General features: G+C 43.0%; 1 protein-coding gene across 1 annotated transcript; it reads right to left on the bottom strand.

The window, feature by feature from the left end:
* Positions 1 to 19,996: 19,996 nt before the first annotated feature.
* Positions 19,997 to 26,911, bottom strand: LOC130866178 (tubulin alpha chain-like). The gene is made up of 2 exons (XM_057757409.1): positions 26,803 to 26,911; positions 19,997 to 20,295 (listed from the first exon to the last, which is right to left on the bottom strand). Exons 1-2 carry the CDS (start codon positions 26,909 to 26,911, stop codon positions 19,997 to 19,999), a joined length of 408 nt encoding a protein of 135 aa, XP_057613392.1.
* Between the last annotated feature and the right edge of the window lie 383 nt (positions 26,912 to 27,294).

Genomic DNA, 27,294 nt, shown 5'->3' with positions numbered 1-27,294 from the left:
TATGCATGCCTTTCCATCAACTTCTTTGATACTGACAAGTTATAGGCACAAAAGCAAGATAATAATTTATGGCCAAGGCCCACAGACCCCACCAGCATTTTAGTGCAGTCAATAAAATTAAGTAATGTTCAGGCTGTTTTCTGTGTTTTTCTTATATCTGACATAAAGCAATGGTTGTGTGGGTTGCCCCGTGGTTGAAAGCCACAGTTATTCTGGGAGGACACAGTTGCCGTCAGTGAGCGACACACAGTTGCCGTCAGTGAGTGATACACAGTTGCCATCAGTGAGCGATAACTGATCCAAAAGAATTCTGGCCGAGGTCTTGCCCACGAAGGAAAGAAATGGTATGTTCTGGCAGCTGTGTTTCTCCGGTTGGTGACAATCTTTTTGTCTCTAAACTCCTTGAACGCTGTGACTTGCGGACGTGAGTGATGGCTGAGAGCTATGAGAACTAGAGATCATGCTAATTGATTGGAGCAGTTCTCGCCTGGCAAGAGCTGACGCTATCTGGATACCTAAGAAATCGTTTGCTGCTGCTGCTGCTGCTGCTGCTGCTGCTGCTACGGTAAATAGCATTCTGTAGAAGGTTGTAGAAGATAACCAGGAACGTAGAGAATTCACTGTTGTTTATGACTTTAGTTTTCTTTCTCTTTTAGCCTCAATGCCTGTTATTCTGTGAGTCCTGACAGCCTTCTTTGACGTGAAGGGGCTAGGGTGTGTAATTCCTTTCTCAGAGAATTGGTTCTTTTGTTAGCATGCATATCTTTTTTATATAACACAATTCTTTATGGATTCTTTGGGGATTTCACACCGTACATTCCAACCTCATTCACCTCCCAGTCCCTCCACATCCTCCCCTTGTTCCTGCAGCCTCCCCTTATTAAGAACGCCTCCAAAAAATCGATAAAAACAAAAGAAAACAAACAGACAAAAAAAGAAAACAACCTTGCTTCTCTGTCTTTTCAGCACCTCTCCATTCATTCTCGTGGCATTGGGTGCTGCGGACAGGGGGTGTAACCTTTTGTCCAATCAGCCCCAGCCACAAAAGGTTCACTGCAATGACTCATTGCTCTGGTTCAAGGCCCGGCACACCATTGTCCCTGGACCCTCACTGAGACTCCTGCTGTTGCTCTGAGTCCTGGGAATCCCGTGGTTACCGTTTTATCATCAGGCAGGACCAGTCCCTTCGCACCCTCCAGCAGGTTGTAGATGAGAGAGAGAGAGAGAGAGAGAGAGAGAGAGAGAGAGAGAGAGAGAGAGAGAGATGTTCGGGTAGGCCATCCTAAGGCCCAGGATGTGTGTCTGGGAGGTAGCTGAGCTGATAGGTCCCTGCTACTTGGGACCGCCCCCCTCAGGCAAGGGGCAGAGTCAATTCCCATGGTGAGAGGTGTGGCCATCTCTCCAGAGTGTTGAGGAAGGGACACAACTCTTGGGGATGCTTAGGGTTATGGGGGTGGGGGATAGAGGTATTTGGGGGTATGGTCGGGGGTGAGGAGGGCAGCTCTCCCATAGGAGGCGGAACCAGTTCTCCTTCAGTAATATCTAACAAGGGACAGGGCCAGCTGTCTCAGGGCCAGTATGGCCCTCTGGTTTCTGTGGGAACAGAAACGGGTCATGGACATCAATCATCACAGACCCCAGTTGCAGCAGGTAGTGTGTGTATCTTAATCTGTGCTTCCGGTATACGTCAGTGGATGCTGAAACCATTGATATAAGAAGGAAATCACTGATGATTGTATCAGTAATTATCCGAGAAGCAGAAATCCGCAGTAAAGGAACTTAACTAATTCATCTGATGTGATGGTTTTGAATGCTCCCGAGCACCAGACTCCTTTCTTTCCTGTGGGCGAACTGAGTGACTGGATTCTTTTTCTTCCAGTCTTGTGGTGGTTGCTGCAGATCCAGCCACTTTAGATTCCTGCCTGAAAGGAGCTGAAAAGCAGGGAAAGAATAAAAAGCATGTCATTGGCTCAGTTTTCCCCTCTAAAATCCTCTTCTTGAACCCCACAGGGTCGCTCGAACCTGACTACCTCCCATACAAGGAGTGCCAGTAGAGAAGTTCTCACTATCTTCAGCTGCCGTTCCAAACTGCGTAACTTTATTAAAAGGGATCTTAGCGGCACAGAAACGGTGACGAGACCAGGTAGGGTGGTGCCTGTTTGTAGCCCAGTGTTAGAGGGGCAGAGTGAGAGACCAGAGAATTCCAGGCTGGCCTGGGAGACATTGCAAGACCCTGTCCCAGATTTCCACAGCTAAGGAAAGAAACGGCACTGGTAGCTTACACTCTTACCACTAGATAGCTGTTTTGTTGGTGAAGAGGGGGCAAGAGGAAAAGACAGTTTTAATATAACCCCTAATGTTTTTTATTTGCAATTTTTTGTAATAAAGTTCTAATTACTAGAAAAAGCAGTTGTAAGAGGCGTTCTGATTGACATAACTGAATGTGAGTTAATGTAGCACTATAGAAAGTTAGAGAAATGTCCATTCTCCTGGTTATGTTACTAAGTGCTTCAGGTAAACTTGGTTTAATCATTGCTAGTCCGGCTAATCCCATGACCTTCCATAGTAACTATTAGGAGAGGAAACTAGGTATTGAATTGATGTTATGGAAATGAATTGTATTGACCTGTCTTTCTTTAGAAATTCTTCCTTATTAAATCAAATACCATTCCACTGACTGTGGATTATTGATGGTACTCGGTACGATGTCATCTTGAACTAAAATCAATTTCTTGTTTTTGAAGGAAGAGAAAGTGTTTGTTTTTCATTGTTTTATTTTTAGTTTATGTACGGAAGTGTTTTCTCTGAATATATGTATGTGTCTTGTGTGTGTGCATTTCCCATGGAAGCTAGAAAAGGCCCCCTGTATCTGGAGTTACAGACTATTGTGAACCACCATGTGGGTGCTGTAAATCAAATCCACATCATCTGCGCTAGCATCTTTAACTGCCGAGCCAGCTCTCCCAGCCTCGTTTTGCGTTTTGCGTGTCTTTGAGACAGGGTTTCCTTGTGCAGCTCAGGTTCGCCTCGCAATCTTGGTGCAGCTTACAGTGACCTCGAATACCTCGTCCTCTGACACCACCTCCCCAGCGGTGGGATTACAGCTGTGCTCGGCCACGCCTGTCACGTTCCTTCACAGTTCAGTTTCTTTATTTTAAATCACGACAGAACACTTACTAACTTCCAGTGACAATGATTTGGTGCTCATTCAACCAATAAAAGTTTATAAATAACGAATTGTGACTGTTTATGCCTATTGTTGTTTTTTTGGGTTCTGGATTCACCTCGGAGGTAAACCTCTGGGCACACCTGTGAGAAAATGTCTAGATTTGGGTTAATTGAAGTGGGAAAACCTGCCCTAATTATGCGAGGCACCGTTTCCTGGGCCGAGTTTCCAGGCTGAACAAACAGGCGAAGACAAGCTGGACGCTGGCGTTCATCTCTCCGCTCCCTGACAGTGCAGTGTGGGCTGCTGCTTCCCACTTCCACTGCTGCTACCTCTCCTCCCATGATGCACTGCGCCCTCAGTCTCACACAAGAAGCCAAAATAAGCCCTTCCACGTGTTGCTTCTGTCAGATATTTTGTTACAACACAAGAAAGGTGATTAATTGCTTAGTGACTTAGTTACTAATAATTTATATCGATGTTGGTCATTATAAAATTACATTGTATTACACACAAAACAGAGACACATAATATTTAATAAATTATGAAACACAGTAACTACTACCCACGTCAAGAAACAACATTTCCATGTGTTACCCAAGCCCACCTGTGCTCACTCACTTACGCCCTCAAAAGATAAGAACTCTTACTGTTCTCATAAAAATTAATTCATTGAATTTATGTGTTTTTCTTTGTTCAAGCGCACATGCCACAACTTAGAATTTAGCCTTGCCCATTAAAAAGGTGTTGTCCCTTTTGATATGTAGGTCTCTCCTTCATTATGTTTTACTTCTCATAATTCATCTGATGAAAAAATCATAAATACCTGATCTATAGAATTTCCCAGTCTGTATTTTGTTAATAGTGGACTCATAGTGAAGTTCAGCTTCTTTATTTCCCTTTCATACAAATTAGTAATAATATCTAGAGAATTAGTAAGACGCACATGTTCGGGCCTTTTGACATGGGTCTAGGTGGGGCTTTTTATTTCAAAATTAGAAGTAATATAATTATTAGCTGTTGATGGCTAATTAACTGGTGGTTTAAAGTAAGGGTATTTTACTTCTGTACTTTTTAAATTAATACATTTATGAGTATTTTGCTGCATATATGGGCACCACATGTATGTCTAGTGCCTATGGAGGCTAGAAGAAGGCACCGGAGTCCCCGAACAGCAGTTACAGATGGTTGTGAGATGCTAGCAGGGTGCTGGGATCTAACCAGGGTCATCTGAAGGAGCACTCAGTGCTCTTAAGCATGGAGCCATCTCCAGCTGCCTTTCATCTCCTTTTCATTTATTATTTGGAATAATTTTCCAGAAACACACACCTTTATCTGTTATTTTGTTACTCAATGATATGATTTATGCAAGAAATGAAGAATAAATGCTTATTTTTATTTATTATAGCTTTCAGAATAATGGGAGATACCGCTCCTCTTCCAAAGGTCGTTGACTCTCTAGATGTCAGCACAAACTCATTACCTTAAAAGTAATTGCCATTTCAATATGCTGGCATCATTATCCAACCTAAAGCTCAAATTATCCCACCTTTGGCCACTGGAAGAGTCTTGACATAAACACAAGCTTGTTGCCAAGACGTAACACATTCCAAAATCCATCCTGTATGTGTCTTGCCTTAGACCTGTAACCTGCTGGTTCTTTCAGAAGCCTTGACATGAACATTGGCATTTCAGCAGAATGCTCTTAGCTGCAAAGACACATGCTTATTGGGATGATCTTGTCTAGGTTTCTGTGGTGGAAAGGAGCAAAGGAAAGCAATGTGCCGAGCGAGGCGTCTTGTGAGTTTATACTGACGCTTCTGCTTAAAATGCTACCGGGGTTCTATATTTGATCTCTTCTCCAATTTTTTGTTTTGCCATGTTCCTTACCAAAAAAAAAAAAAATCCCAATTTTTAGCTTTAGAGTGGATATTGAAACATCTAGTAATCATTCATTTTATCCTAATCTGCCTACAATGTCAAAATGTTCACCTACTGCTGCTTCCGCCTCCACTGCAGTCACAGGGAAGAGTCTGTGCGGCTTCCCTGTGTGTGTGCTGCCTTTGTTTTTTGTCGTTGTACAGGAGATCACAATTATCTGACCACAGAGCCATCTCATACGGTTACCTTCCCTTTTACTGAGCGTTTAGTCTTAGTCTTATCACGACTTTTTGTTTTAATTAGCACAGTCTAGTGACAGTCTTACTTTATCTTGAACACTTATCACTATCTTTAGTGTGGTTTTCTAGTCATTTTGGTTGCGTGAAGAAAATTCTCAGCAAGGGCATGTGAGAACAGTACTGTGTGATCTTTGTCCTGCATCTCAAATGAACCCTGAAGGACTGTCTCACCTTTTCTAAGGCAACTTTAGCAGTCATTTTTCTGTGTGTTCTGCATGTCCAGTTCATACAGGATAACATCAAGCAGTCCAGACAAGAGCATTTTCTTGCCCAAATGGCTAGCAAACTCCATAAGGAGCCTCTTCGATGCCCATCATCCTCTTGAAATAGGTTGGTGCTGCCAGGGGCAGATGTGTCATGAAAAGTCCTAAGTTCTTAAAACATTTAAATGCCATATTCTGTAGTCTTTGAAAGATTTGAAGAATACCTATCTAACTGAAATATATCTCTATATATCTAGAAAACTTAACATGACTATAAGATTGACTATGATAGATGATTATCTATTAATCTATATTTCTTAATTATACATTACATTTTTATGAGATACACAGTCACAATACCTTAATCAAGAGCAGAAATATACATATAACAAGATTGATCTTAAATTTGTATCAACATACCAAGATCCATACCAATGCAAAGTATTGATTTCTATATCATATACCCCTTTAAATTAAACAAACATCTATAAACAATCCATTAGCATAGTTCTCTCTAAACTAATGTCTGCTTTGTCTAGGACTAACAATTTCCTCTTGTCATGACCCTAGAACTCCTCCCCACACCTGGTGATTGACCTGTGGTTAGTTTTGTTGCAGCATGCCGCCATGTATAAATAGCTATAGCTACTCAAGATAATATTCACAAAGATTCCAAAAACAGTGTACTTTATCTCCAAATATTGTTGGAAGTTGTGATTAAGAATCTTAATAGGATGCTCTAGTTTTGTCTTTGTCGTGTTCTTTGGAAGAATATCATTCTATTTTATTATGTTTCTATTTGAGAAAAATAAAGAGATCTGTATTCCAGTATTTTTTAAAGATTTATTTTTAATATGTATCGGTGTTCTATGAGTGGATACATTTGTGAGTACAACTGGCTACAGAAGCCAGAAGATCTTCCTGAAGTGGGAGCTACAGTTGGTTGTGAGCCCTCTGATATGTGTGCTGGGAATCAAACTCAGGCCCTCTGTATAAGCAGTGTATGCTGTTAACAGCTAAGACATTCTTCCAGCCCCTGTTCCAGTGTTTTCAAGACGTAAGAACATTATTTTGAATATGACTTCTCCTTAAATGATCCTATGAGATTCTGACTCATCAATAGAGTGTTTTTGTTTTTTTTTTGTTTTTTGTTTTGGCAAATAAAAACCATGCCAGACAACTCACAAACATCTTGTTCCATATCTAGCCACCTTGGACTTCTGTATGAAGGACTTATCTATAAGGACGGTAAAAATGCGGCTGTGCTTGTGATGTAGTGGTCGTCACTGTCTTCTCATCATTGCTTCCAGTGACTCTGTTTTCACAGTGCTCCTGCAACAAGGTCCATCGGTATGGAACTCCGAAGTTGTTATTTACGGTGTTGGTCTCTGAACTGGTATCCGCCCAAGCTAGAAATAGATTGCAGTAATTTTTTGAGGGTAGCAGAGTCCCCAACTATCTGTCTAATCCATGACTACATTGTCTTCAACATTCCTCGTGGCTTTTCCGTGACGTCTTCTTTTCTCTTAGGCCCTGTGTTTCTGGCACAGTCTCTTCCTTATGCAAGTCTGCATTCTGCTGAAATACCTGTAGAATTCACCCAATCTCAAGTCAAAAGGCTTACATCTGGTCATCCATTTCTCTTCCACTCAATTCTTACAAAATAACATTTAGTGTGTGTCTACATTTACTTAATTCTTAATTGTCATTTTTTGATAGCTAATAGCTGTTCTATTCTGAATGAAACTTACTGATTTTTAAATATGATTCTGCCTTCAGGAATGCAGTACTCTAAGTTTTTCTATTGCATACTTTAAGTGGGGGAATGAAGAGAGTCTATTACAAGAGAAAACATCAGCATTTTAAACATATATATATATATATATATATATATATATATATATATATATATATATCAGAGTAGATAATGCACTTCATGCCTACCTAGGCCTATTCTCTCTCCATGCTGCTAATGGAAATGCTTCTAACACTGGCACCAAAGTAGTCAATTTTTCCACTCTTTCTCCCAGAAAAGATCAGAAAGTGCAATAAGGTTCATGAAAATTTAAACTCGAAGTTTAGAAAACTCAAAACAACCCAAAGCCTCAAGCATTCGTTTGGTTTGAGTCTTGGACAAAAAGTTTGCTCTGCAGCGCAGCAAGTGGAGCCCATCCAGTTAGAGGGCTGCAGTGACTTCATTTCAGGGCCAGTGACGGGGGAAGTTATGGAGCCATAACTTGGACCTCATTTTAACAAAACCAAGAAACAAAAACACTTGCTGGGGAATCTGCTGGGGAGAGGGGCCGCCTAACCCCAACTGCTGTTATTTCATTGTGGCAGCCCCTCTGACTATAGGAATTATAAAAGCATTCTGGGCCACCCTCCACCCCGGGAGAAGGCTGACTTTGGAAAGGGATGGTGCAGTCTGTGTCCAGTTTATAAGCCTCCCGATGTGCACAACAGGGGAAGATGTCTCCTAGGTGGCTCAGTCCAGCAGAACGAAGGCCTGTCACAGTCACTTCCCTTGTGGTCAGCTTGCATTTCAAAAGTCATCCCAGGAGAACAGCTGTAGCTTTTCTACCTAGTTAACTCCTGAAACAAGCTTCCTGCTTCAGCGACAGCCCAATAATTTAGACCCTATCTACCTCGTCTATGGTTTATTCGTCCCAGGAATAAAAATCCAGTTTAACGACTATTGGTGGCTTTCTTCTGTTCAGCAAGGCAGAACAATTTCAAAGCATAGATACATAACACAGGAAAGACACCATCAAAGATTCTATACGTAAAAATTACTCAACAATGAAAACATCTTAAGGCAAACAAAATACAGGGAAGGATTCATTCTGAAAAACCACCAGGAAATGCTGTTTGATTAGAAAGGCTAAGCATATGTAAAAGAGAACCTTATATCTTTAGAGCTGATTACCTATCAAATACTAAGCAACAGGAGATCAAGCTCAGCCTCTGCAGATGTGAAAGATGAACAGACTGAAGACAAAGAATTAGCCCCGCTGGAGTTGTGAAGCCTGCAGTTGCAAAAGAACGTAGAATTTGTCTTATACTAAAGTGACTAAATTGGCAAAGGTACAGTTAGGATTGAACTATGCACAATATCTACATTATTCAAACACATTTTTAAAATCGTGAGTATATTTAGTTAGTGAGTTAGTTGGGTTGTATCAAGCATTAACTATTCTTTTAAGTACTCATTTCTGCTATTACATGGACTCCTGTTACCATGAAATTTGAACTAATTCACATGAAATTGGTGAGTCACACGCCAGGGAAATGTGGTTAATGATATTTGGTATGACTTGAAAGTTTTCCTGTTTGCATTTCTTTTAAAATAAAATATTGCTTGAAATATTACGCTCTGATGACATCAATAAGTAGTTCATTTCCTCCCTTCTGTTTGTCTTTCAGAGCTACAGGAAGAACGTCTGCTTCTTAGAATACAAATGCATCTAGCTAACTTTGCAACATTTGGATAGTTCTTAGAATGATTTTCCAACGGAATAATGATTCAATAATGATTGCAGTTGACAACGGAATTATAGGAGTCTAATTCTACATCTTTTTTTTTTGAGCCTGTCCTGGAACTAGCTCTTGTAGACCAGGCTGGTCTCGAACTCACAGAGATCCTCCTGCCTCTGCCTCCCGAGTGCTGGGATTAAAGGCGTGCACCACCACCGCCCGGCACTAAATCTTTTTAAATCAATCAATTGATTAATTAATTTTACATACCAACCACAGTTTCCCCTCCCTCCTTTCTTCCAGATCCCTCCCCCTACCTCCCTTCTACTTCTCCCCCATTTGTTCCTCTTCTATCTCCATTCAGAAGGGTTAAGGCCTCCCAAGGGAGTCAACAAAGCATGGCACATCAAGTTGAGGCAGGGTCAAGCTCCTCCCCCTTGCATCATGACTGGGCAAGGCATGCTACCATAGGGAATAGGTTCCAAACAGTCAGCTCATTCGTCAGTTTTGGTCCCGTTGCTAGGGGTCCCACAAAAGACCAAGGTACACGACTGTCACCCAGAGACAGAGGGCCTGGGTTGGTCCCATCTAATTATACATCTTGATACTGGATGTTTACCTGAGCTCTTTTCAGCCAATCAATAAATGTGGGTAGACTGCTATACTTAGGAATGAACCAATGGTTAAAGAAATGAAATAATTCTGAATGTAAAGGTCTTTTAAGTGGTGAAGGCCATTAGTTCCAATCACAGAAATTATTATTTCCAGACAGAAATGGACTAAGTGTTCACGGAAGATGTGATGTTGGTATTAACAAGTGTAAGAATTTTGAGAGAGGTAAGCAGGATATCTCAAATAATTGGAGGTATTAGTGTGTCAGGGGCCGGGAAATGCATTCTGTGGGAATAAGGAAGCCACACATATCTATGTAGTTAAAATGGGAGAGTAATAAGAGTCATGGTTTGAATTGTGGCATGAAGCCAGATTTTGGAAGCCCAAGTCAAGGTATGTTGATACAAAGACCAGTTCTAATTTATACTACATTAATTCGTAATAAAAATTTGATCTGCTTTGTGTGTAAGTAACAGTTGCGGTTTAGATAGGTGAGGTCACCAAAGAAACAGTTCACATGTGTTAGGAGGGGAAACGCAGGTGTCTGAGATTTGAGCTGAGGGTGAGAGAAGGTGGATCCAGAAGAGATGGCAGTTTGAAAGCAAGGAGAGAACCAGAACATGAGAGCATTCCAGATAAGGAATCAAGCAGGTCTTGATAGTCATAGTTATAGGCAGCTCTCACGCTTACAGAGGCTAAATGGGAGATGGGAGGGGCCATTGACTTTAAAAGGAAGAGTCTTTGGATCGGATTCAGAGTTGTTTTCATAAAGGAAAAGCAGCTGTATGAGAAAAGGAAGCTCTGGCAGTAAAAGTGGGGGCGGAAGTTAAGGGAGTGGGGGCGAAAGTTAAGGGACTGGGGGCGGAAGTTAAGAGAGTGGAAGCAGAAGGGAGTGGAGGCGGAAGTTAAGAGAGTGGGGGTGGAAGTTAAGGGAGTGGAAGCGGAAGTTAAGGGAGTGGGGGCGGAAGTTAAGAGAGTGGAAGCGAAAGTTAAGGGAGTGGGAGCAGAAGTTAAGGGAGTGGGGGCAGAAGTTAAGATAGTCGGAGCAGAAGTTAAGGGAGTAGGGGCGGAAGTTAAGGGAGTGGGAGCAGAAGTTAAGGGAGTGGGGGCAGAAGTTAAGGGAGTGGGGGCAGAAGTTAAGGGAGTGGGGGCAGAAGTTAAGGGAGTGGGGGCAGAACTTAAGGGAGTGGGGGCAGAAGTTAAGATAGTCGGAGCAGAAGTTAAGGGAGTGGGGGCGGAAGTTAAGGGACCCCTCTGCTGACAAAAGCGTAGCAGGGTGCTTTCTGGTCTTCCTTCCGAATGCGACGTAGTGCCGCCTCTATTTAATTATCATCTATATGCCAATGATCCCCACAGTTTTATCTCTGACTTAGACCTTATTCAAAAGTTCCTTAATGCCTATGTATTAATTATTGCTGGGATGTTACTTCCATTTCTGAAGCTAAACTCATTCCCCATTTCACACTATAAAGCAAAATGAACTACAAATAACAATAAGTAAACAACCTTGGTGACCTTCGATTTCTGTATTTCAGGCACACTACTGCATTCTACTTGGTCGCTTATGCTAGACACCTTGAGGTGATTTTTTTTTTTAAAAATTCAGATTTAAATCATAATATTTTGTGTTGTAGAATATTATTTTAAGTTTTTTTTTTACATTTGTTTATGCTCTGGAACATTTGTTTAATGGCGTAAAGATGTGTTGCTTTTGTCTACACTGCATTTGTTTAACTCTGGGAACTGTGATTCTTTGCCTGTCTAAAACACCTGATGGTCTAATAAAGAGATGAACAGCCAATAACGAGGCAGGAGTAAGGATAGGCGGGACTTGCAGGCAGAGAGACTAAATAGTGGAAGAACTATGGAAAGGAAGATCAAGGTTAAGAGACTGGGAGTGGATGATGATGATGATGATGATGAGGACCAGCTACCTGGCAAGCCACAGAGCCAGTGACACCAGAAGAGCCAAGTGAAGGTAAGATACACAGAATTAAGAAAAAAAAAAAAGCCCAGAGGCAAAAGGTAGTTGGGACAATTTAAGGTAAAAAAAAAGCTGGCTAGGAACAAGCCAAGCTAAGGCCGGGCATTCATAAATAAGAATAAGACTTCAGGTGTGATTTGTTTGGGAGCAAAGAGTCCAACAACATTGTGGTGTTCCAACGTGGGGTGAGAGTAAAAGAAAATCCAACTATAATTCTGTTGTTTTGGAGGTGATTTTGTACCCCCTATTCTCTCTTAATTTCTCTTGTCTAATCTGTTGCCAAATGTTATGAACATATTTCTCTTGCTGGTTGAAGTCAGTGTTACCTGGGTTAACACTTGGTAACTGTCCATCTGCGCTACTCTACCTGCTTGCTTGTCCTATACCCCAGGGTCATCCTTTAAGGTCATCAGTTGGGTAACCTTCCCCCTCCTTTACACCTTCCAGTGGCTCCTTCTGTCTTTAAAGGGAAGTGATATTATGGACACATGTTGGTAGGCTGTGGCACCTAACTCCATACGGAGAACTTAGGGAAGGATTTGGTTAGAAGCTGGCATGTGGATTGCCCTTATGGCTTCCCAGAAGGATCATGTAAGAACAGATTGAGGATGTGAGCAGAAACCCTTTCCGTTGGTGGGTATTGTATGCGACGACAGCAAGCAAGAATTCAGGACAGACTGACAACTTCAGAGTGACTGCATGCAAGTGTTGAGGGTAGAAAGGTTTTCTGTGTGTTTGTTTAATGTTTTACTCCTTTTTTGTTTGGTTTACCTTTTTTTTTTTTTTTTGAAACAAGTTTCACTGTATACTCTTGGCTGGCTTAAAACTCACAGCATAGACCAGGCTGGCTTTTAACTCAGAGATTTTCCTGCCTCTACCTCTAACTCCTGAACACTGGGATTAAAAGTAGCTACCACCATACCTATCCATCTTATTTCTTTTTTAAAAAAAGATATGATTTTTATTCTGTGATCCCACACATTAGTTTGTGATCTCATACATTATTTGTGATTTCATAATACAGGCATACACACTCAATTCAATAATCACATTCATTCCCTATTCTTCCCCCAACTCCTGGCCCTTCTTCTCTTTGCATGCTGAACACCAAGTGGGCTGTATTTTCTCTGTCACACTTTACTCCCATATTAGTTGCTGCAGACCCCCAAATAATGGAGCCAGCCCATCATGGAACGAAAGATCCAAGACGGAGTCCAGCTGAGCCTTTTCTTTTTACATTTATGCTGCTTTGCTATAGCAGCAGAAGGCTTGCTAGCGCTGGGAACTGGGAATGAGAAGTTGGGTGGCATTGTAATGTAAGTGACGGTGTGAAAGTGTCTTAGGAGCCAGTTTGAAGGAAGACTTTGGGAAAGCTTGTGGGAACGGGTTAGGGACAGCCTAGAGTGCCGGCGAGAATGTCGACATTAGGCACAAGACTGATGAGGCTGCTGATGAAAATTGGATCAGTTGTCCTTGTTGCGCTGTGGCAAACAGTCTAGTGACATTTTCCCATTCTCCGAGTCTTCGTGGGAGGGTAAGCACAGAAAGACGGACTAGTTTGTTTGGCAAAGGAGAGCTCAAGGCTTCTAAGCACTCAGTGAGGTGGGCACTACCGATTGCATTTAGACAAATTTATCGTGGGAATCGGGAGCAAAGAGGGGCAGACAGGAAGATCTGAAAAGCTTGTAACTTGGCAAGAAAAGTCATATATTATATAAAGGTATGGCTAAGGAAGAGAGAAATGTTTGCAGTGAGAGAATAGAAAACATGCCTTGAGCGTAGCTAAGCATTCTGAAGGTCATTCTACCCACCACAGGCCCAAACATGTAAAATCTTAATTTTTTTTTCAAAGACTTTGATTTCAGGGAAGCTACTTCCTCAGGCACAGTCAGAAGCACTCTGCGACTCCTTTTAGTTTTCATCCAGCAAAGTTTGCTCAGAAGGCCCTGCAGCCGTGATTCAGGTGGGCCCTGGTAGGGCTCACACTGGCAGCAGCCCTTGGCACTCTCCATGTGATGCTGGTTTTGCAGGAGGCATGCGTTAGAGCTGGGGGGTCCCTGAAACCTCTAACAAAGTTTCTAAGGAAAGCCTGGCATCCAGACAGTCTTGTTGTATGGTTGGTGTCCTGAGGGTAGCCCCTGATAGGTCTCTGCTGTATAGGGGTTTACACACGAAACTGTCACTCCTGTGGAGAGCCCAGGGAGATGCAGGGCCAGAGACATAGAATGCAGACACTGGTGAGCAGAGTTTGCCAGAGTAGCCAAGTGGGCTGAAATAAAAACCGCCAGAGGGGAGGAGCTATCCAAACCCTCCTGAGCCCACACCCTGCCACCCTGTGTCCTAGATAATGGCACAGACCTACAGAAATCAGTTTGCACCTTTGTATCTCAGAGTCGCTTTGGTTCAATCCCTTGGTATTTTAGGATCCTCTTCTTTAAAATGGGATTAATTTTTAGCCTGTGCCTATTCTGCTGTTGTTTTGGAAGCATGTAGCTTTCTATTTTGATTTTTAGTAAGAACGTATATCTGTTTGCCTTGTATTTCCGAATGCTGGACTTAGATATTTGAACAATATTGAAACAGTTAAAGGTTGGGGCTTTGGGGCATGGAGTTGATTGCATTTTTGCATTGTAAGGTGACCTAAACCCTTGGAAACAAGAGGCAGGTTCTACAGTATGAAAAAGTATCACCCAATTCATGCACCAAGGTACATGAATTAGAGACTTGGTGACCGTTCCATGTCACTATAGGATGCTCTAGTGGTGAAACCTTGTTTCAGGCTTTTGGGTCACTGGGAATGTGTTTTCTAACAGGATGCTGGAATCTGACCCTTTCTTCTATTCTATTGTGTCCTGGCCATAAGACAATAGGTTTTTGTGATGACACACATTTCTCCTGTGACATGCTGTCCTACCACAAGTCCTAAAGGAGAAGGCCAACAGACCTCCAAAGCTCAGTACTCCAGTAAGCCTCTTCAGGTTACAAATTGGCGAATCTGGGTATCTGTTAATAATAGAGTTGACCAACTTAGCTGGAAGTACACATAATTTAACAAAATTTCTTTCATGTATGAAGCACTGTGGAGAAAAAGAACAATAGGTAAAAGAATGTTCCAACTTGAATACAGTAGATTATCCAATGGGTAAACTTAATGCTAACAAATACTTCGGGTGGGTAGGAGTGGCAGGCCCATGGTCAGTGTGGTTATTCTAGCCTCAGGCTTACCAATGAAGCCTCTGGGTTATGGTAAATGCAGTGCCTACATTGCTAAGCAGGTGGATGGCAGGGAGTAGAATCCAGGCGATGGGTCTCAGATAGTTAATTCAGTTGTCTTTTGCCAATGTGATTAAAGGATTTTAATCAAGACCATTAACCAACCAAGATCACAGTTTTCTGCTCGTATAAAAAGTACAAAGTGTGGGCTCCATGAGAACGGTTCGTTGGTAAATAGATACAGTCTACATTTTTGGTGAGGCCGGGATGAAAACTTTGATGGGGTTATGCAACTGTGGCGAGATATTTTCAACTGTGGTGCTGGTGGTCAAGTCATCAGTGGAGTTAGCGTACTACTTAGCAGGCAGACAGGCCTGCTGGCATAAACAACACACGGGGCTGCAGACTAAACTGAGGAACGACAAAGGAATGGGATTTTACAGCATATTTATGTGAATTCCTCTTGCTATGTGTATCGCATCCAGCTCTTGGATGAGGGCCATCCGATTTTCTGGGTTGAATTTAATGTGTAGGTAACAGAACTGGGTTCCTAAAGACAGGATCTTTTATGACATTCACAGTCTTGCTCAGATAATCTTTGTAATTTACTATTCTAGACAATAATTGTTTTCTGGTGGTGAAGTAACATTCTTTATTGGTTTGTCATTGTGCTTTGAGGATCACAGGTGAAACGAAGCTGGAATAGCCATAAATAAAAGTACTTTTCAGTTTTAAAGTACATAAGAATGTAAATTGTGTGTATACTTGTATGCATTTTGGTATATTCTGTATCTTAATCAAATTATAAGTGTATAGAGGAAAGTTGTGGAATTATGACAAAAGTTGCTAAAATTTTAAATTTTATTACTATTATTCTGTGGGGAGGGGAGAGAGAGAGAAGGCAGTGGTATATCATAGCCTCTGGGTGTGTGGAGATCAGAGAGAGCTTTCTGTGGTCGTTTTTCTCATTCCAGCTTTAGGTAAGTTCGAGGGATTGGTTTCAGGTTGCCAGGCCTCCCCTGTGAGCATTTTAATCAACATAGCCAGCGATTCTAAACCTGTGGGTCAGGCTTCATACATCAGACATTCTGCATAACAGGTATTTACATTATGAGTCATAACTAGCAAGATTACAGTTATGAAGTATTAATGAAAATGGTTTTAGGTTTGTGGGTCTCTACCAGGCTTTTTCTTTTAGGCCACCAACCAGCTCCAAATCATAACATGGAGACTTATTATTAGTTTTGAATGCTTGGCCTAGCTTAGGCTCCCTTCTGGCTAGCTCTTTTAATTTAGATTAACCTTTTTATTTTTATCTACCTTTTGCCTTGGGGCTTATTATCTTTCTCAGTTCTGTATATCTGACTTTCACAGATTCTCTATGTCTGTCTGTCTGTCTATCATCTGCCTAGCTTCTTGTCCCAGGCATGTCGCTCCTTCTTCCTTTTTCTCCTGGAGCCTGCTTTCCCCTCCTATTTATTCTCTGTGCCTTCCAGCCCCTGCTCTCCTTCGTCTGCCTACTGACTGACTGACCATTCAGCTTTTTCTTAGACCAATCAGGTGCCTTAGGCAGGCAAGGTGAAACAGACGCAGCCTATCTTTACACAATTAAACACACGTCCTTACATCGTTAAGCAGACACAGCATGAGCAAAAGTAACACACCTTTCCACGGGTTAAAGTAATATTCTGCAGTGTAAAAAATGCAATACATCTTTGCTTAGTTAAAATAATTTTCCACAATGGGTCACCACAACACGGAGGACTCTGTTGGAGGGTTGCAGCATCAGGAAGGTTGTGAACCGCTGCGCTAAAGCCATCGCTCCAGTCCCTGTGACCGTGCAATTCTACAGTAACTTTCAAGATTTGTAACCTGAGTGTGACAAGAAGCCCGGGGCCCCCTCAGGTGCCTCCACTGCCTAGCATCCTCCATTCAGGTCCTCATGTTTGTACACAAGCCCTTTACCCATTGAGCCATACCCTCAGCCCCATTTTTCTCTTTTTGTGCCATGTAAAATCACGTTGAGGCTAATATTAAGGCACTGTAGTTTAGCTGGAGTGGGGCTTGAGCCGCTATGCTTTCTTATCTTATCTGACCTAAAAGAAACTGAACTAAACAGAGATCAAGTTCAGTCGCTTAATACCAAGGTGCCAGAACCCGGATTCCACACAGCTGTCAAACTCAGTCAGGTCTAGAGCACGTAGCCAGCCCAGAACCCTGTCTGCTGGTCATCCACCAGCACCTATGGCTCTAGCCAAAATGAGCGCTGGGGCGGTCATGTCGGATAGCTGTAGATTCGGGAGGGTGGAGGGTGGGGGGAGAAGAGTTCACAGAGCCCACCATGGACAGCTGAGTGAAGAGGCACGGGGCCACAGTGACCATAGGCAAGATGAAAGCTGCAGGAATGTAGGGAAGCAGGAACGGGGAGGCCACCCACGTCACTGTTCTGTCCAAATCCATGTGCAAAACACTTCTGTGTAGTATACAGAAAGAAAATCCCTATGTGTAAGATGTCTAGATCTGTATTTATGCACCCCTATATCTACACACACACACGCACACACATTCTGCTTTTTGAAAAGGGTGTTCTCCTGCTAACAAACTGTTTTATCCTAATCTTAGAATGTAAAGCCTTATACATCCTGCTGTGCTTGCTTATTGGCTCCCATGTGCCACGGTGCCTAGAGAAGTTCATTGTAAATATTTGGAAGGTGATGACTTACCAACTAAATGAGTAATAACTTTCCCCCTTCACGTTCCATACCACACTGAATCTTGGATCATATTTGAGTGTGGAAAAGGGAGGCTTTGAGGGGAGGGGCAGAGAGCCTCTGAAAGGCAACGGACATAGCCAAGTGTTCTATGACTTCTGTTTCTGCTTCTCATGAAATGAGGTAGACAAAGTCCGTTAGAATGTAGCACCGCTGATGCTTCCAACGGTAGAGAAGAGCCAAGTGGAAAAGAAGCCAGTGAAAATACTCATTCTTTCTGTCAACCTCATGTTCGCATGTGCGAGAGTGCATGGCCCAGCACGTACACACGCACATTTATAAATGTAGTATTTCTTTTGTCTATTTGTCTAGTCAGCTCAAATGCGTAGACTCGTGTTTTGGCTCCTAGAACCAAACCAGACTCTGGCTCGCTCTACCTGTGAACTTCGTGGCCTATTTGGGCAAAATGAAGTGGTTTAAATTTCTGAGAACAAATAACTCAGCTCTAGGAAAAGGCCATGGTTATACAAAACCCGCTCATTTCTTTCTGCTTCTGTGGGTTTGGTGTCTCTGTGAAAAGGAACAGCGAGTCAGAGAAGGACAGCGTTCAGCCACGTGTGACTTGTGGCATCTCGCCTTTAGTGCTATCAGAACTGTTTGAACTTGTAAATCCTGCGTGTGCTAAGCTACAGAGTTAATGCTTCTAAACCACATTGCCCTTTGTCTGGCAAGTGAGTGCAAAGAGCTGGTATTGGCAGAAAGCTGACCTTGATTCTTGTCTCCCTTCTGGGGCAGTGAGATATCACATTATAAAAGGGGCATAGTCAACTCAAGTAGGTCATGGACATGCTATCCTTGTGGACATTTTGTTCTACTTATTCTACCATCCTTTTCCATGCTTCTTGGGTTCTTTCCAAACAGTTAGACCATGGAAAACGGTGTTTTTGGTGCCACCCCCACTTCCGGTAGAGATGTACTGTTCCCAGTGAATTTATTTTCATTGACTGGAGACAGTGTTTGCACCAGAAACATATATGTATAGAGATGTATAAATCTCTCCTTTATACTTTCCTTCCTCACAGGACCTTCTTCCCGGTAGACAAGTGTCCTAGCACGAAGTCACAGCTCCAGACTAAACCATTTTCAGTTGGTTTAAAAGTAGACCCAACCTGGTGGTGGTTGTGCACACCTTTAACCCCAGTACTCGGGAGGCAGAGACACATGGATCTCTGAGTTTGAGGCCAGTCTGGTCTGTACAACAAGTTCCAGGACAGCTAGAGCTAACAGAGAAATATTGTCTCAAAAAAAAAATCAGGAAAAAAGTATACTCAAGCAGAAATCTTACTTTTATGCCCTTTTCCTTTATTGAGAACAAAACGTCCAGAAGTCTTCTCTATCTAGGTCTTTTATTTTGTTTTTAAGATTTTTGTGTGTGTGTTTTAAATGTGGGGTGTGTTTAGGGGGTGGGTGTGTGGGGTGTGTGTGGTGTGTGTGTGTGGGGGGAGTGAAGGTGTGTGTGGGGGTGTGGGGTGTGGGGGGGAGTGAGGGTGTGTGTGTGGGTGTATGAGTGGGTGGGGGGTGTTGGGGTGTGAAGAATTTTTTTGTGTTTTAAATGTGGGGTGTGTGGGGTGTGCGTGTGGGGTGCGTGTGTGTGGTATGTGTGGTGTGTGTGCAGGAGGGTGGGTGTGGGTGTGTGGGTGTGTGTGTAGGTATGTGTGGGTGTGTGTAGGGGGTGTTGGGGTGTGTGTGGGGTGTTGGGGCTGGGGGTGTGGGGGGTGGTGTGTGTGTGCGTGTGTGTGTGTGTGTGTGTGTGTGTGTAGCGTGAAAATTGTCCAACTGAAAGATGTCATAAAAGTTTACTCGGTTGTATTACCATGCTCCTGCACCCACATAATATTTGTGGGGTAATCGTAATTCCTTAACCAAAAGATAAGAACTAAAGTCTGGCAGGGACTGATTTAAGATCAGCACTCACGTACCAGGGAAGCAAGAGGATGTTTTACATTCCTGTGCTTATCTTCACTCTTTATCCTTCCAACTTAGCAAAACCACGGCTGCTTGCCCAGGTCCTGGCTGATCTTGTTAATCTGAACATTTCCTTGTTTAGTTTGTCTGCATGTTTCTGTACTTCTTTATTTAGTTCTAATACAAGGTCTTTGTAACCCAGGAGGGCCTCAAGATTCCCATTTTCCTGCCTCACCTCTCCGACTGGAATTACAGTTGTGTGTGACTATGCTTGACACTTTATTCTTTTTTTCTTAAAGCTTTTACTTTGAGACATCATGGAAATAAACCATACAGGGACACATGGAAAACACATGATCATAGAGTGATGTTAACATGAAGCATCAAAGATTGTCAGCCAATGGTGAAGCTGAAGTTCTGGGAGTTTGACATGATCCAGGGGCTAGAAGAACAGATCAGTATTCTTCTCCTTCTTCCTCACCCTCTCCTTAAACAGAATCCACACCAACCTCCTCATAATCCTTCTCTAGGGCACCCATGTCTTCATGGACCTCAGAAAACTCCCCATCCTCCATGCCCTCACCCACATACCATTGCACAAAGGCACACTTGACATGCATCAGCTCAGACTTGTGATCTAGGCAAGCCCAGGCCTCAGCGATGGTGGTGGTGTTGCTCAGCATGCACACAGCTCTCTGAACCTTGGCCAGGTCTCCACCAGGTACCACAGTGGGAGGCTGGTAATTAATGCCAACCTTGAAGCCAGTGGAGTAAACAGAACAGAATGCTGGGAGGAAGAGGAAATGAGCTCAGATGCAGGGCAGCTCCTCTGAGAGACAGATGCCATGCTCCCCTCTCCCTGGCAGATGCGATGAAGCTCCGACCCAGGATGGATGTAGGCTAGAATCTTCCCGGTAAGCGCACCTTGGGGTGCTACACACATGAATAGAAATGGGCCAAGCAGTGTTTAAAAGAATACAGTTTGTGTGTCGTTATTTTGGGGCATAAGCTAGCCGTTCAGCCCTGAGCCAGGCTGTGGGAAGAGGCCCGCAGCTCCCCACTACATCAGATGACAAATCTGCAGCCGTAGGAGCTGGTGGTGGCAGAGGAGAGCCAAGGTGAAACAGAAAGTGGCACCGGCAACGCCGGAATCACCAGGGAAAACAGCACAGTGAGTGCAGGGCCTTCCTTTATGTAGGACTAGAAAACCAGATTATGTACTACTCCGGGAGTTAAGAGATGCATCTCTGGGAAGCCACGCTTCCACTCCTCTGTCACTGGGCAAGGAGGGTGGGTCCCTGAAGGGTCAGGATTTAGATGGAATGGAATACTTTCTCATGGCTCTGCCCTGCGCTGCCCAAGCGGGCAAGAGCAAAAGTAAGGAAGCCAGATCACCATCGCTGGTTCCTCCAAAACCCTTCATTGACTCCAACTACAAGCAGCCTTTTGATATCTGAACTTCTATACTTTATTATTTTATATCTTACTGGAACTTTTCCTGGCTTAATGGTTCATTTAAAAAAATTGCTTCTCCCTCTGTATTTTTCCTTACTGGAAATGTTCTCTGATGGTTTTCTTTCCAATTGTGCAAGCCCCAGCCCAAATCCTCCTCCCTGGAGGGACCCTCTGGGATGTATAGCCTTCCAGACCTCTTCAGTTATTTTCAATGCTTAACTGAAATAGTAGACTCTGCTACAACTGGAAGAGACCCTAGAGATCATCTTTCTTGCTCCCCATTTATACCTTGCAGGCTTCCATAAGATAAATGTCCCCTCTGAAATCCCACCATAGCGTGGACCTGGCAAAGTTGGGACCCAGAACTGAGTTCCTTACTTAGTCCTTCTCACGGCCTTTATATTCTCAGCCTATTGGATTCCCCAAAGAGCTAGTTCCTGGAAGCTGGGTGGAATGGCTCGTGGTGATTTATTTTACAAGGTGGTTATTTTCTAATGGAATGCAATCGCTCATCTAACCAAACAGAAACGCCTGAAGCTTTTCCTTTGGCCAGAGGCTGGTTGCACAGGCCCAGCATTCTGCCGACTGGAGCAGCACTCTTGTACAAGGTTGTTCTTAAATCTCTCTATCTTACAGAAAGTTTTGCCTCTATTTTTGCCATTCACTCCATGGCTTTGAACACAGTCACAGGTCTCCCTACATTTGATTCTCGTGCGTCTAGAAGGATGGAGCTTAACTCAGCCAGCCTGTTCCCATAGCTGACTCTTTGGATAGCCTCTGAATGTTCCCCATAAAACACAGGCTTTTCTCCTGGTGCAGGACATTATGTTTTTTCACCCATGTACCTTCAGATGAAATTTATAGACTGCTTAGCAAAGTCTGACCTACCTTCGGTGTCAAGCCCGGCTGCCTTTTTTAAACAGATGCTCCCTAAGGGTTTTACTCCAAGGACAAGTTGAGCTCCCCCTGTACGATGGTAATTGCACATTCTCATGAAACAGCCTACGGAGACACCCCCCCCCCCCGCCCCCAGTCTCATCGCAGCTCCTCTCCAGCCTTTCTCAGAACTCCTTGCTCATCTAACCCACTTGGACACCTCCAGGTTGCCGTTCTTTAGTCTGGCACAGACCTGTAGTCTGTGCTCAAGGTCTAAGATGACTTCACAGTTAGAACAAACACATTTACTTTGCCTATGGTCAGATCCTTGGCACAGATCAAGCGAATAGTGAATTTTGGTAAAGTTTTTTTGTTCTGATTTATTGTTATATATATATTTTGTTATATATGTATTGTTATATATATATATTTTGCCAGGGATCCAAACTGACCGAACTTGAACTTTAAAGGAGGAGTGTGTTAAGAGTGGGAGCCAGGGAGGCTCACTCTGCAGCTATGTTTTGCAGTAGCAGAGCACAGGCAAGCTCTTGTGAGCTTAATGTGGTGGTTATTGTGTAGGGACTTTTCCTTCATGTTGGCTTCTGCCTGTTGTTTCTCTCTCTTCTTCTCCTTTCTCTCTCCCCTCTCTGTGTCTTGAAACTGCAGAGTAGTAGTTTCATGTTTACCTTTCATACGCACTTTAAAGGATGGGATCTGCTGCTATGAAGAATTCTGTAGCTAGCGCTGCCCTCACGAAGTTCAGGCTCACGCCTCTGAGTCTTAATCACAAGCAGATGCTGATCAAGAATTCCCCTCTCTGGCTCTTCAGCCTGAGCAATGAGCTGCCTAACTTGGATGCTGCAGGCTTCTTGAAAAACTCCACAGGCTACCTCACTAGTGGGCTGGTAACATGCAGAAGATTGATATTTCCCAGACCCAAGCAGGACTTTGAAATAATACCTATCCCTTGCAGAGGGCTATTTGTCTTCCCTCCTCTCAGAAGTGTTTTCTTGTACATGATCTCATTTTATCCTCTAAGTAGTCCTTGGAGTTAATCAGGGAAAGGAGAATGTCCCCCAGGAACCTGAGGTCCTGATGTTAAGTAGCTTGTTCAAGGTCACGTAATTAGCTTGGATCCAGTGTTCTTTCTACCAAAATGACACACCAGTATTGACTTTGTTCTGTGGTAAAGTTGTCCAAGCTGTCTTCAAGAGCTGGATGAATCCAGGCCGCCTGTCTTTTATTTATTGAGCTTAGATTTAAGTTACATTTGTAACATCATTTAGTGCTTTGTGTTTTTCTCCTAAGTCTCAAGCTAAGTTTCTAAGGTAGTGAATCAGGGAACCTAAAATTATTTTGGGGTGCTTTAGTAGATGCTGATCAGAAGATGAAAGATGTGTCCCCAAATTCAGCATACAAGAAAAAAAGGGAAAAAAAATCATGTAATTTCAGAACAAGAGGTCTGTCGTTGTTGTAAGAGCCACAGTCTCATTCTCAGCCTTCCGTTTAAGAATGAAAAGCAGTATTGGATGTGCTGGCACACACCCTTAACCCCTGCTCTTTAGAGACAGACAGATCTCTATGAGTTCGAGACCAGCCCGGTTTACATAGTGAGTTCCAGGCCAAGCAAGACTACATAGTGAGACCTTGTCTTAAAAATAGACCATTGACTAACTAACCAACAATTACCCAAACAAGCAAACAAACAAATGAAGGATCACTTGTATCCCTGGCTCTAGGAAAGTTGAGGCAAGAATACTGTAAGTTTGAGAGCAACCTAGTTCAAGACCAGCCTGGGCTATAGAAGGAAGTCTTGTCAATTCCATAAATTAACTGGATTCAAATTCTTATATATTTTCCATAGAAGAAATCATATTTTTTTTCTGAAAAACTACCTTGGAGGTAGAAAGTGAAACCCAAGAGGTCTGAGTTTCCTAATGGATGCAGAAGTAAGAACAGAGGGAGTTATAGGCAGACAGGAAGTCAGGGTTGTTTAGGATAAGAGCCAATAGAGGCCTCTCAGTGGTGGGTGACCAGAAAAGACTGAAGAGTGTAAGCTGAGTACAGAGGTTAAAGATTTTTTAAAACCTTTTTACGTTTGTGTGTTTATGTGTGTGTATGTGTAAGTACTTGCATGAATGCATGTCATATGTGTATGTATGTATGCATGCATGTATGTACTTGCATGAATGCTCTGTGTGTGTGTGTGCCTACAGAGACCAAAAGAACACTTCAAATCTCCTGGATCTGAAATTATAAGTGGTTTTGAGTTGCCCAACACGATGCTAGGAAGGAAGTTCAGATCCTCTGGACGAGCAGCTAGTGCTCTTAACCAATGACCCATCTCTGCAGACCCCAGATAGGGTTTTAAGAAGCTTGCTCTCTGACCATCATCTATCCAGCAGAATCCACACTCTGTGTGTTGAACTCCGTTTCTATCGGAGCTAAAGAGACTGCGCTAGTAGTTTGCTATATGTGTTGCATGCTGAGCACATATGTAGTTTTAGCAGGTTAGCTATTGCCATAATTTTGATGTAAAGTCCACTAGACTTTTCATCATGGTGACAATACATAGCACTAACAGCTTAGAGAAGGGTGTGTTTATTATGACCCCTAATTTCAGGGGCTCCAAGTCTTGGTCTACTTTGCCGCTTCACAGCCCACCATCACAGTGGGAGCACGTGCTGTGAGCTATTCACCTCATACTGCACAGGAGAGAGAGAGAGAGAGAGAGAGAGAGAGAGAGAGAGAGAGAGAGAGAGAGAGAGAGAGAGAGAGAGAAGATGTCCTCACCACAGCCATCTTCCTTTCCCTCTTTCTCTCTAGTCCAGTGGTTCCCAGCCTTCCTGAAGCTTTGACCCTTTAATAGTTTTTCATGTTGTGGTGACTCCCCCAGCCATAAAATTATTTTCATTGCTACTTCATAACTGTCATTTTTATGCTGTTATGAATCATAATGCAAATATCTGATATGTGACCCCCTAAAGGGGTTGTGCCCCACAGGTTGAGAACAGGTTGGTAGCCTATGGGATGATGCCACCCAAGGTATAGGGAAATCTTCTCCTTAATGGTTCATTGCAGGAAATGCTGTCACAGACATTCCCAGAGGCACACTTCACTCATCTAGGTACTCACTAATCCAATCAAACAATGCTCAAAATTAAGCCCCAATGAGAATGTGTTTAAAGGATATTGTAAGAGAATTGTAGCCACCATACCATGCTATAAAGACACTCATTTCTCTTGGTGAGAGTCTGTGGTGTTTTGAATAAGAATGGTGCCCATAGGTACATATATTTGAATGTTAGTTACCAGGGATTAGAAGGAATAGGAGGTGTGGCTTTGTTGGAGAAAGCATACTATTGGTGGGGGGGCTTTGAGTTTTCAAAAATCCAAGACAGGCCCAGTGTCACTCTCTCTGGGCCTGCGGACCAGGATGTAGCTCTCAGCTACTGCTCCAGTGCCATGCATATGGCTATGCTCCCCACCATGACCATCATGGACTAAGCCTCTGAAACTGTAAACAAGTCCCCAGTTAAATGCTGTCTTTCATAAGGGTTGCCTTGGTCATGGTGTCTCTGCACAGCAACAGAACAGTGACTAAGAGACAGTCATAGGTGTTGCTAACTTTGCCGTGGCTTACTGTCTACATTTATAACCAAAGGAAATGTCATGGTAGAGTTTTGAGCAAAAGGGGTTATTTTCCCAGCGCATGGTCATGCGCAGCTAATGTCTACCCGGGGCCCCAGGTTCCACTCACTCTCCTCTCACTCCTGACCTCTGCCACGTTAGTCACGGAGCGTTGGACAGTAACGCTGGAGCCAGTCTCAACTCCTTTCCTGACATGGTGCTTTAGTTTAATTGCTACTAAACCTCAAAGAAGGTGTTCTGGCAAAGACGTTACATTCTAAATGGTGAAATCCAGGAAGAGGAGACTAGGCCAGAAGCCACGGAGTCTGGTTGTTTTCGGATCGGAAAAATGACTCGCTGTTATAGCAAGCTTGCCCTGCTTTTTCTCAGGACTTGAGAAAACTTAGACCGGCTTTTATTTCTACGATAAACCTTTCTCCATGTTACCCATCCGGACTGGGGGCCAAGGGTATGTCAGTGGGCTCATATATTAAGCCCATTGGAATTACCCTTCAAGGCATATTCTGAGCTCATGACCATAATCAAAGAAATTGGTTTGGCTTTGTTTAGTTGCTGTTTTGTGTTCATGAGGATAGTGTGTGGAGAAAATACCCATTTTTTACTGTATGCTTAGGTCCAATCAGATCTTGTAATCTGATGTAATCTGTGTTTTGTTTTCTAAAAATCTGCTACATAGTGAATTCGAGCTACACAGAGGACCAAACCCCATCATCAAAAGTAGATTTAAGCTGTTAAGTGCTTTGAAGAACACAGTGCTTGAGAGCTGAATACACAGTGCCTCATTCTTTTCTGTGTGATACTTTGTGAGGTTTGGAACAGTGACGAAAATTTCCATGTGGGATTCTCAGCTCAGAACAAGAAATAGAGACTTAAGGTTGGCATTTAGAAGTCCTGAGGTCCTGTTTGTACTCAGGTCGACATGAAGAGCATATGGGGAAAAGTCTGCTTTTAATAGAGATCAACTTGAAATGGCCATAGAAAATTTAAGATATCAAGTAAAAAAGAGGTAAAATCAGGGCATTAGCTTGAAAAATAAATCTAGACTCATTAAAAATTGATGTACTTTACACAAGATGTCGCTTATCACAGCAGGAGCGGCAGGGACATCTGAGAACTCACATCTCGATCCATAAGTAGGTGGCAGAGAAGTCACACGTTGATTTTTTTAAAAAAGATTTATTTTAATTTTATGTGTGTGAATGTCTTAGCCGCTTGTATGTATGTGTACATGGGCGTGCCTAGTACCTGTGGAGGCCAGAGTAAGATGTTGAGTCCCCTGGAACTTGAGTTACAGATAGTTGTGGACTGTTACGTGGGTGCTGGATGCTGGGAATTGTCAGCTGGACAATGCGGCATCTCTTGGGAGGTGGGTCTCCGGGCTGAGGTGGGGAGACCGTCCCATGGCGGATGACATCACACATTCCGCAGGGGATTCTGGACTGTTTTAGGTGTGGAGAGAATGCGTTGCACGCCAGCCTGCATACATTCACTGTTCTCTGATGCTAATTATGGATTCATGTGCTCGGCTCCCTCAGCTTCTGCTGCTGGGACTTCCAGTTGTACTGGGCTGAGACCTGGAACTGTGGGCTACATGAACCTGTTCTTGCTTAGAGCCGTTTTGTCCAGCTATGTTTGTAACAGCAATTATTTCCCTTTTCTGTCCTTTTGCTGCTTATTACAGGATATTTTCGCAAGCTTATACACTCTTTCATAAGATGTTTTCCTATAGTTTAGTTGCTGTTTCGATTTCTGTTTACCAACATGTAAAGTATTTGTAGATGATACGTGCTCCATTTAGTTGTCT

The sequence above is a fragment of the Chionomys nivalis genome, chromosome 25 (assembly GCF_950005125.1).
Source record: "Chionomys nivalis chromosome 25, mChiNiv1.1, whole genome shotgun sequence".
NCBI classification, from domain to species: domain Eukaryota; kingdom Metazoa; phylum Chordata; class Mammalia; order Rodentia; family Cricetidae; genus Chionomys; species Chionomys nivalis.
Note: the sequence above shows the minus strand (reverse complement) of the source record. Positions and strands in the feature narration are given on the sequence as shown.

Bases quoted from the DNA above. Each gene is read 5' to 3' on its own strand.
- LOC130866178 (XM_057757409.1), bottom strand. From the start codon at position 26,911: ATGTGTGATGTCATCCGCCATGGGACGGTCTCCCCACCTCAGCCCGGA. The intron at 20,296-26,802 runs GTAACAGTCCAC...TCTTCCTCCCAG, and splicing joins TCCCAGCATCCAGCACCCAC to CATTCTGTTCTGTTTACTCC.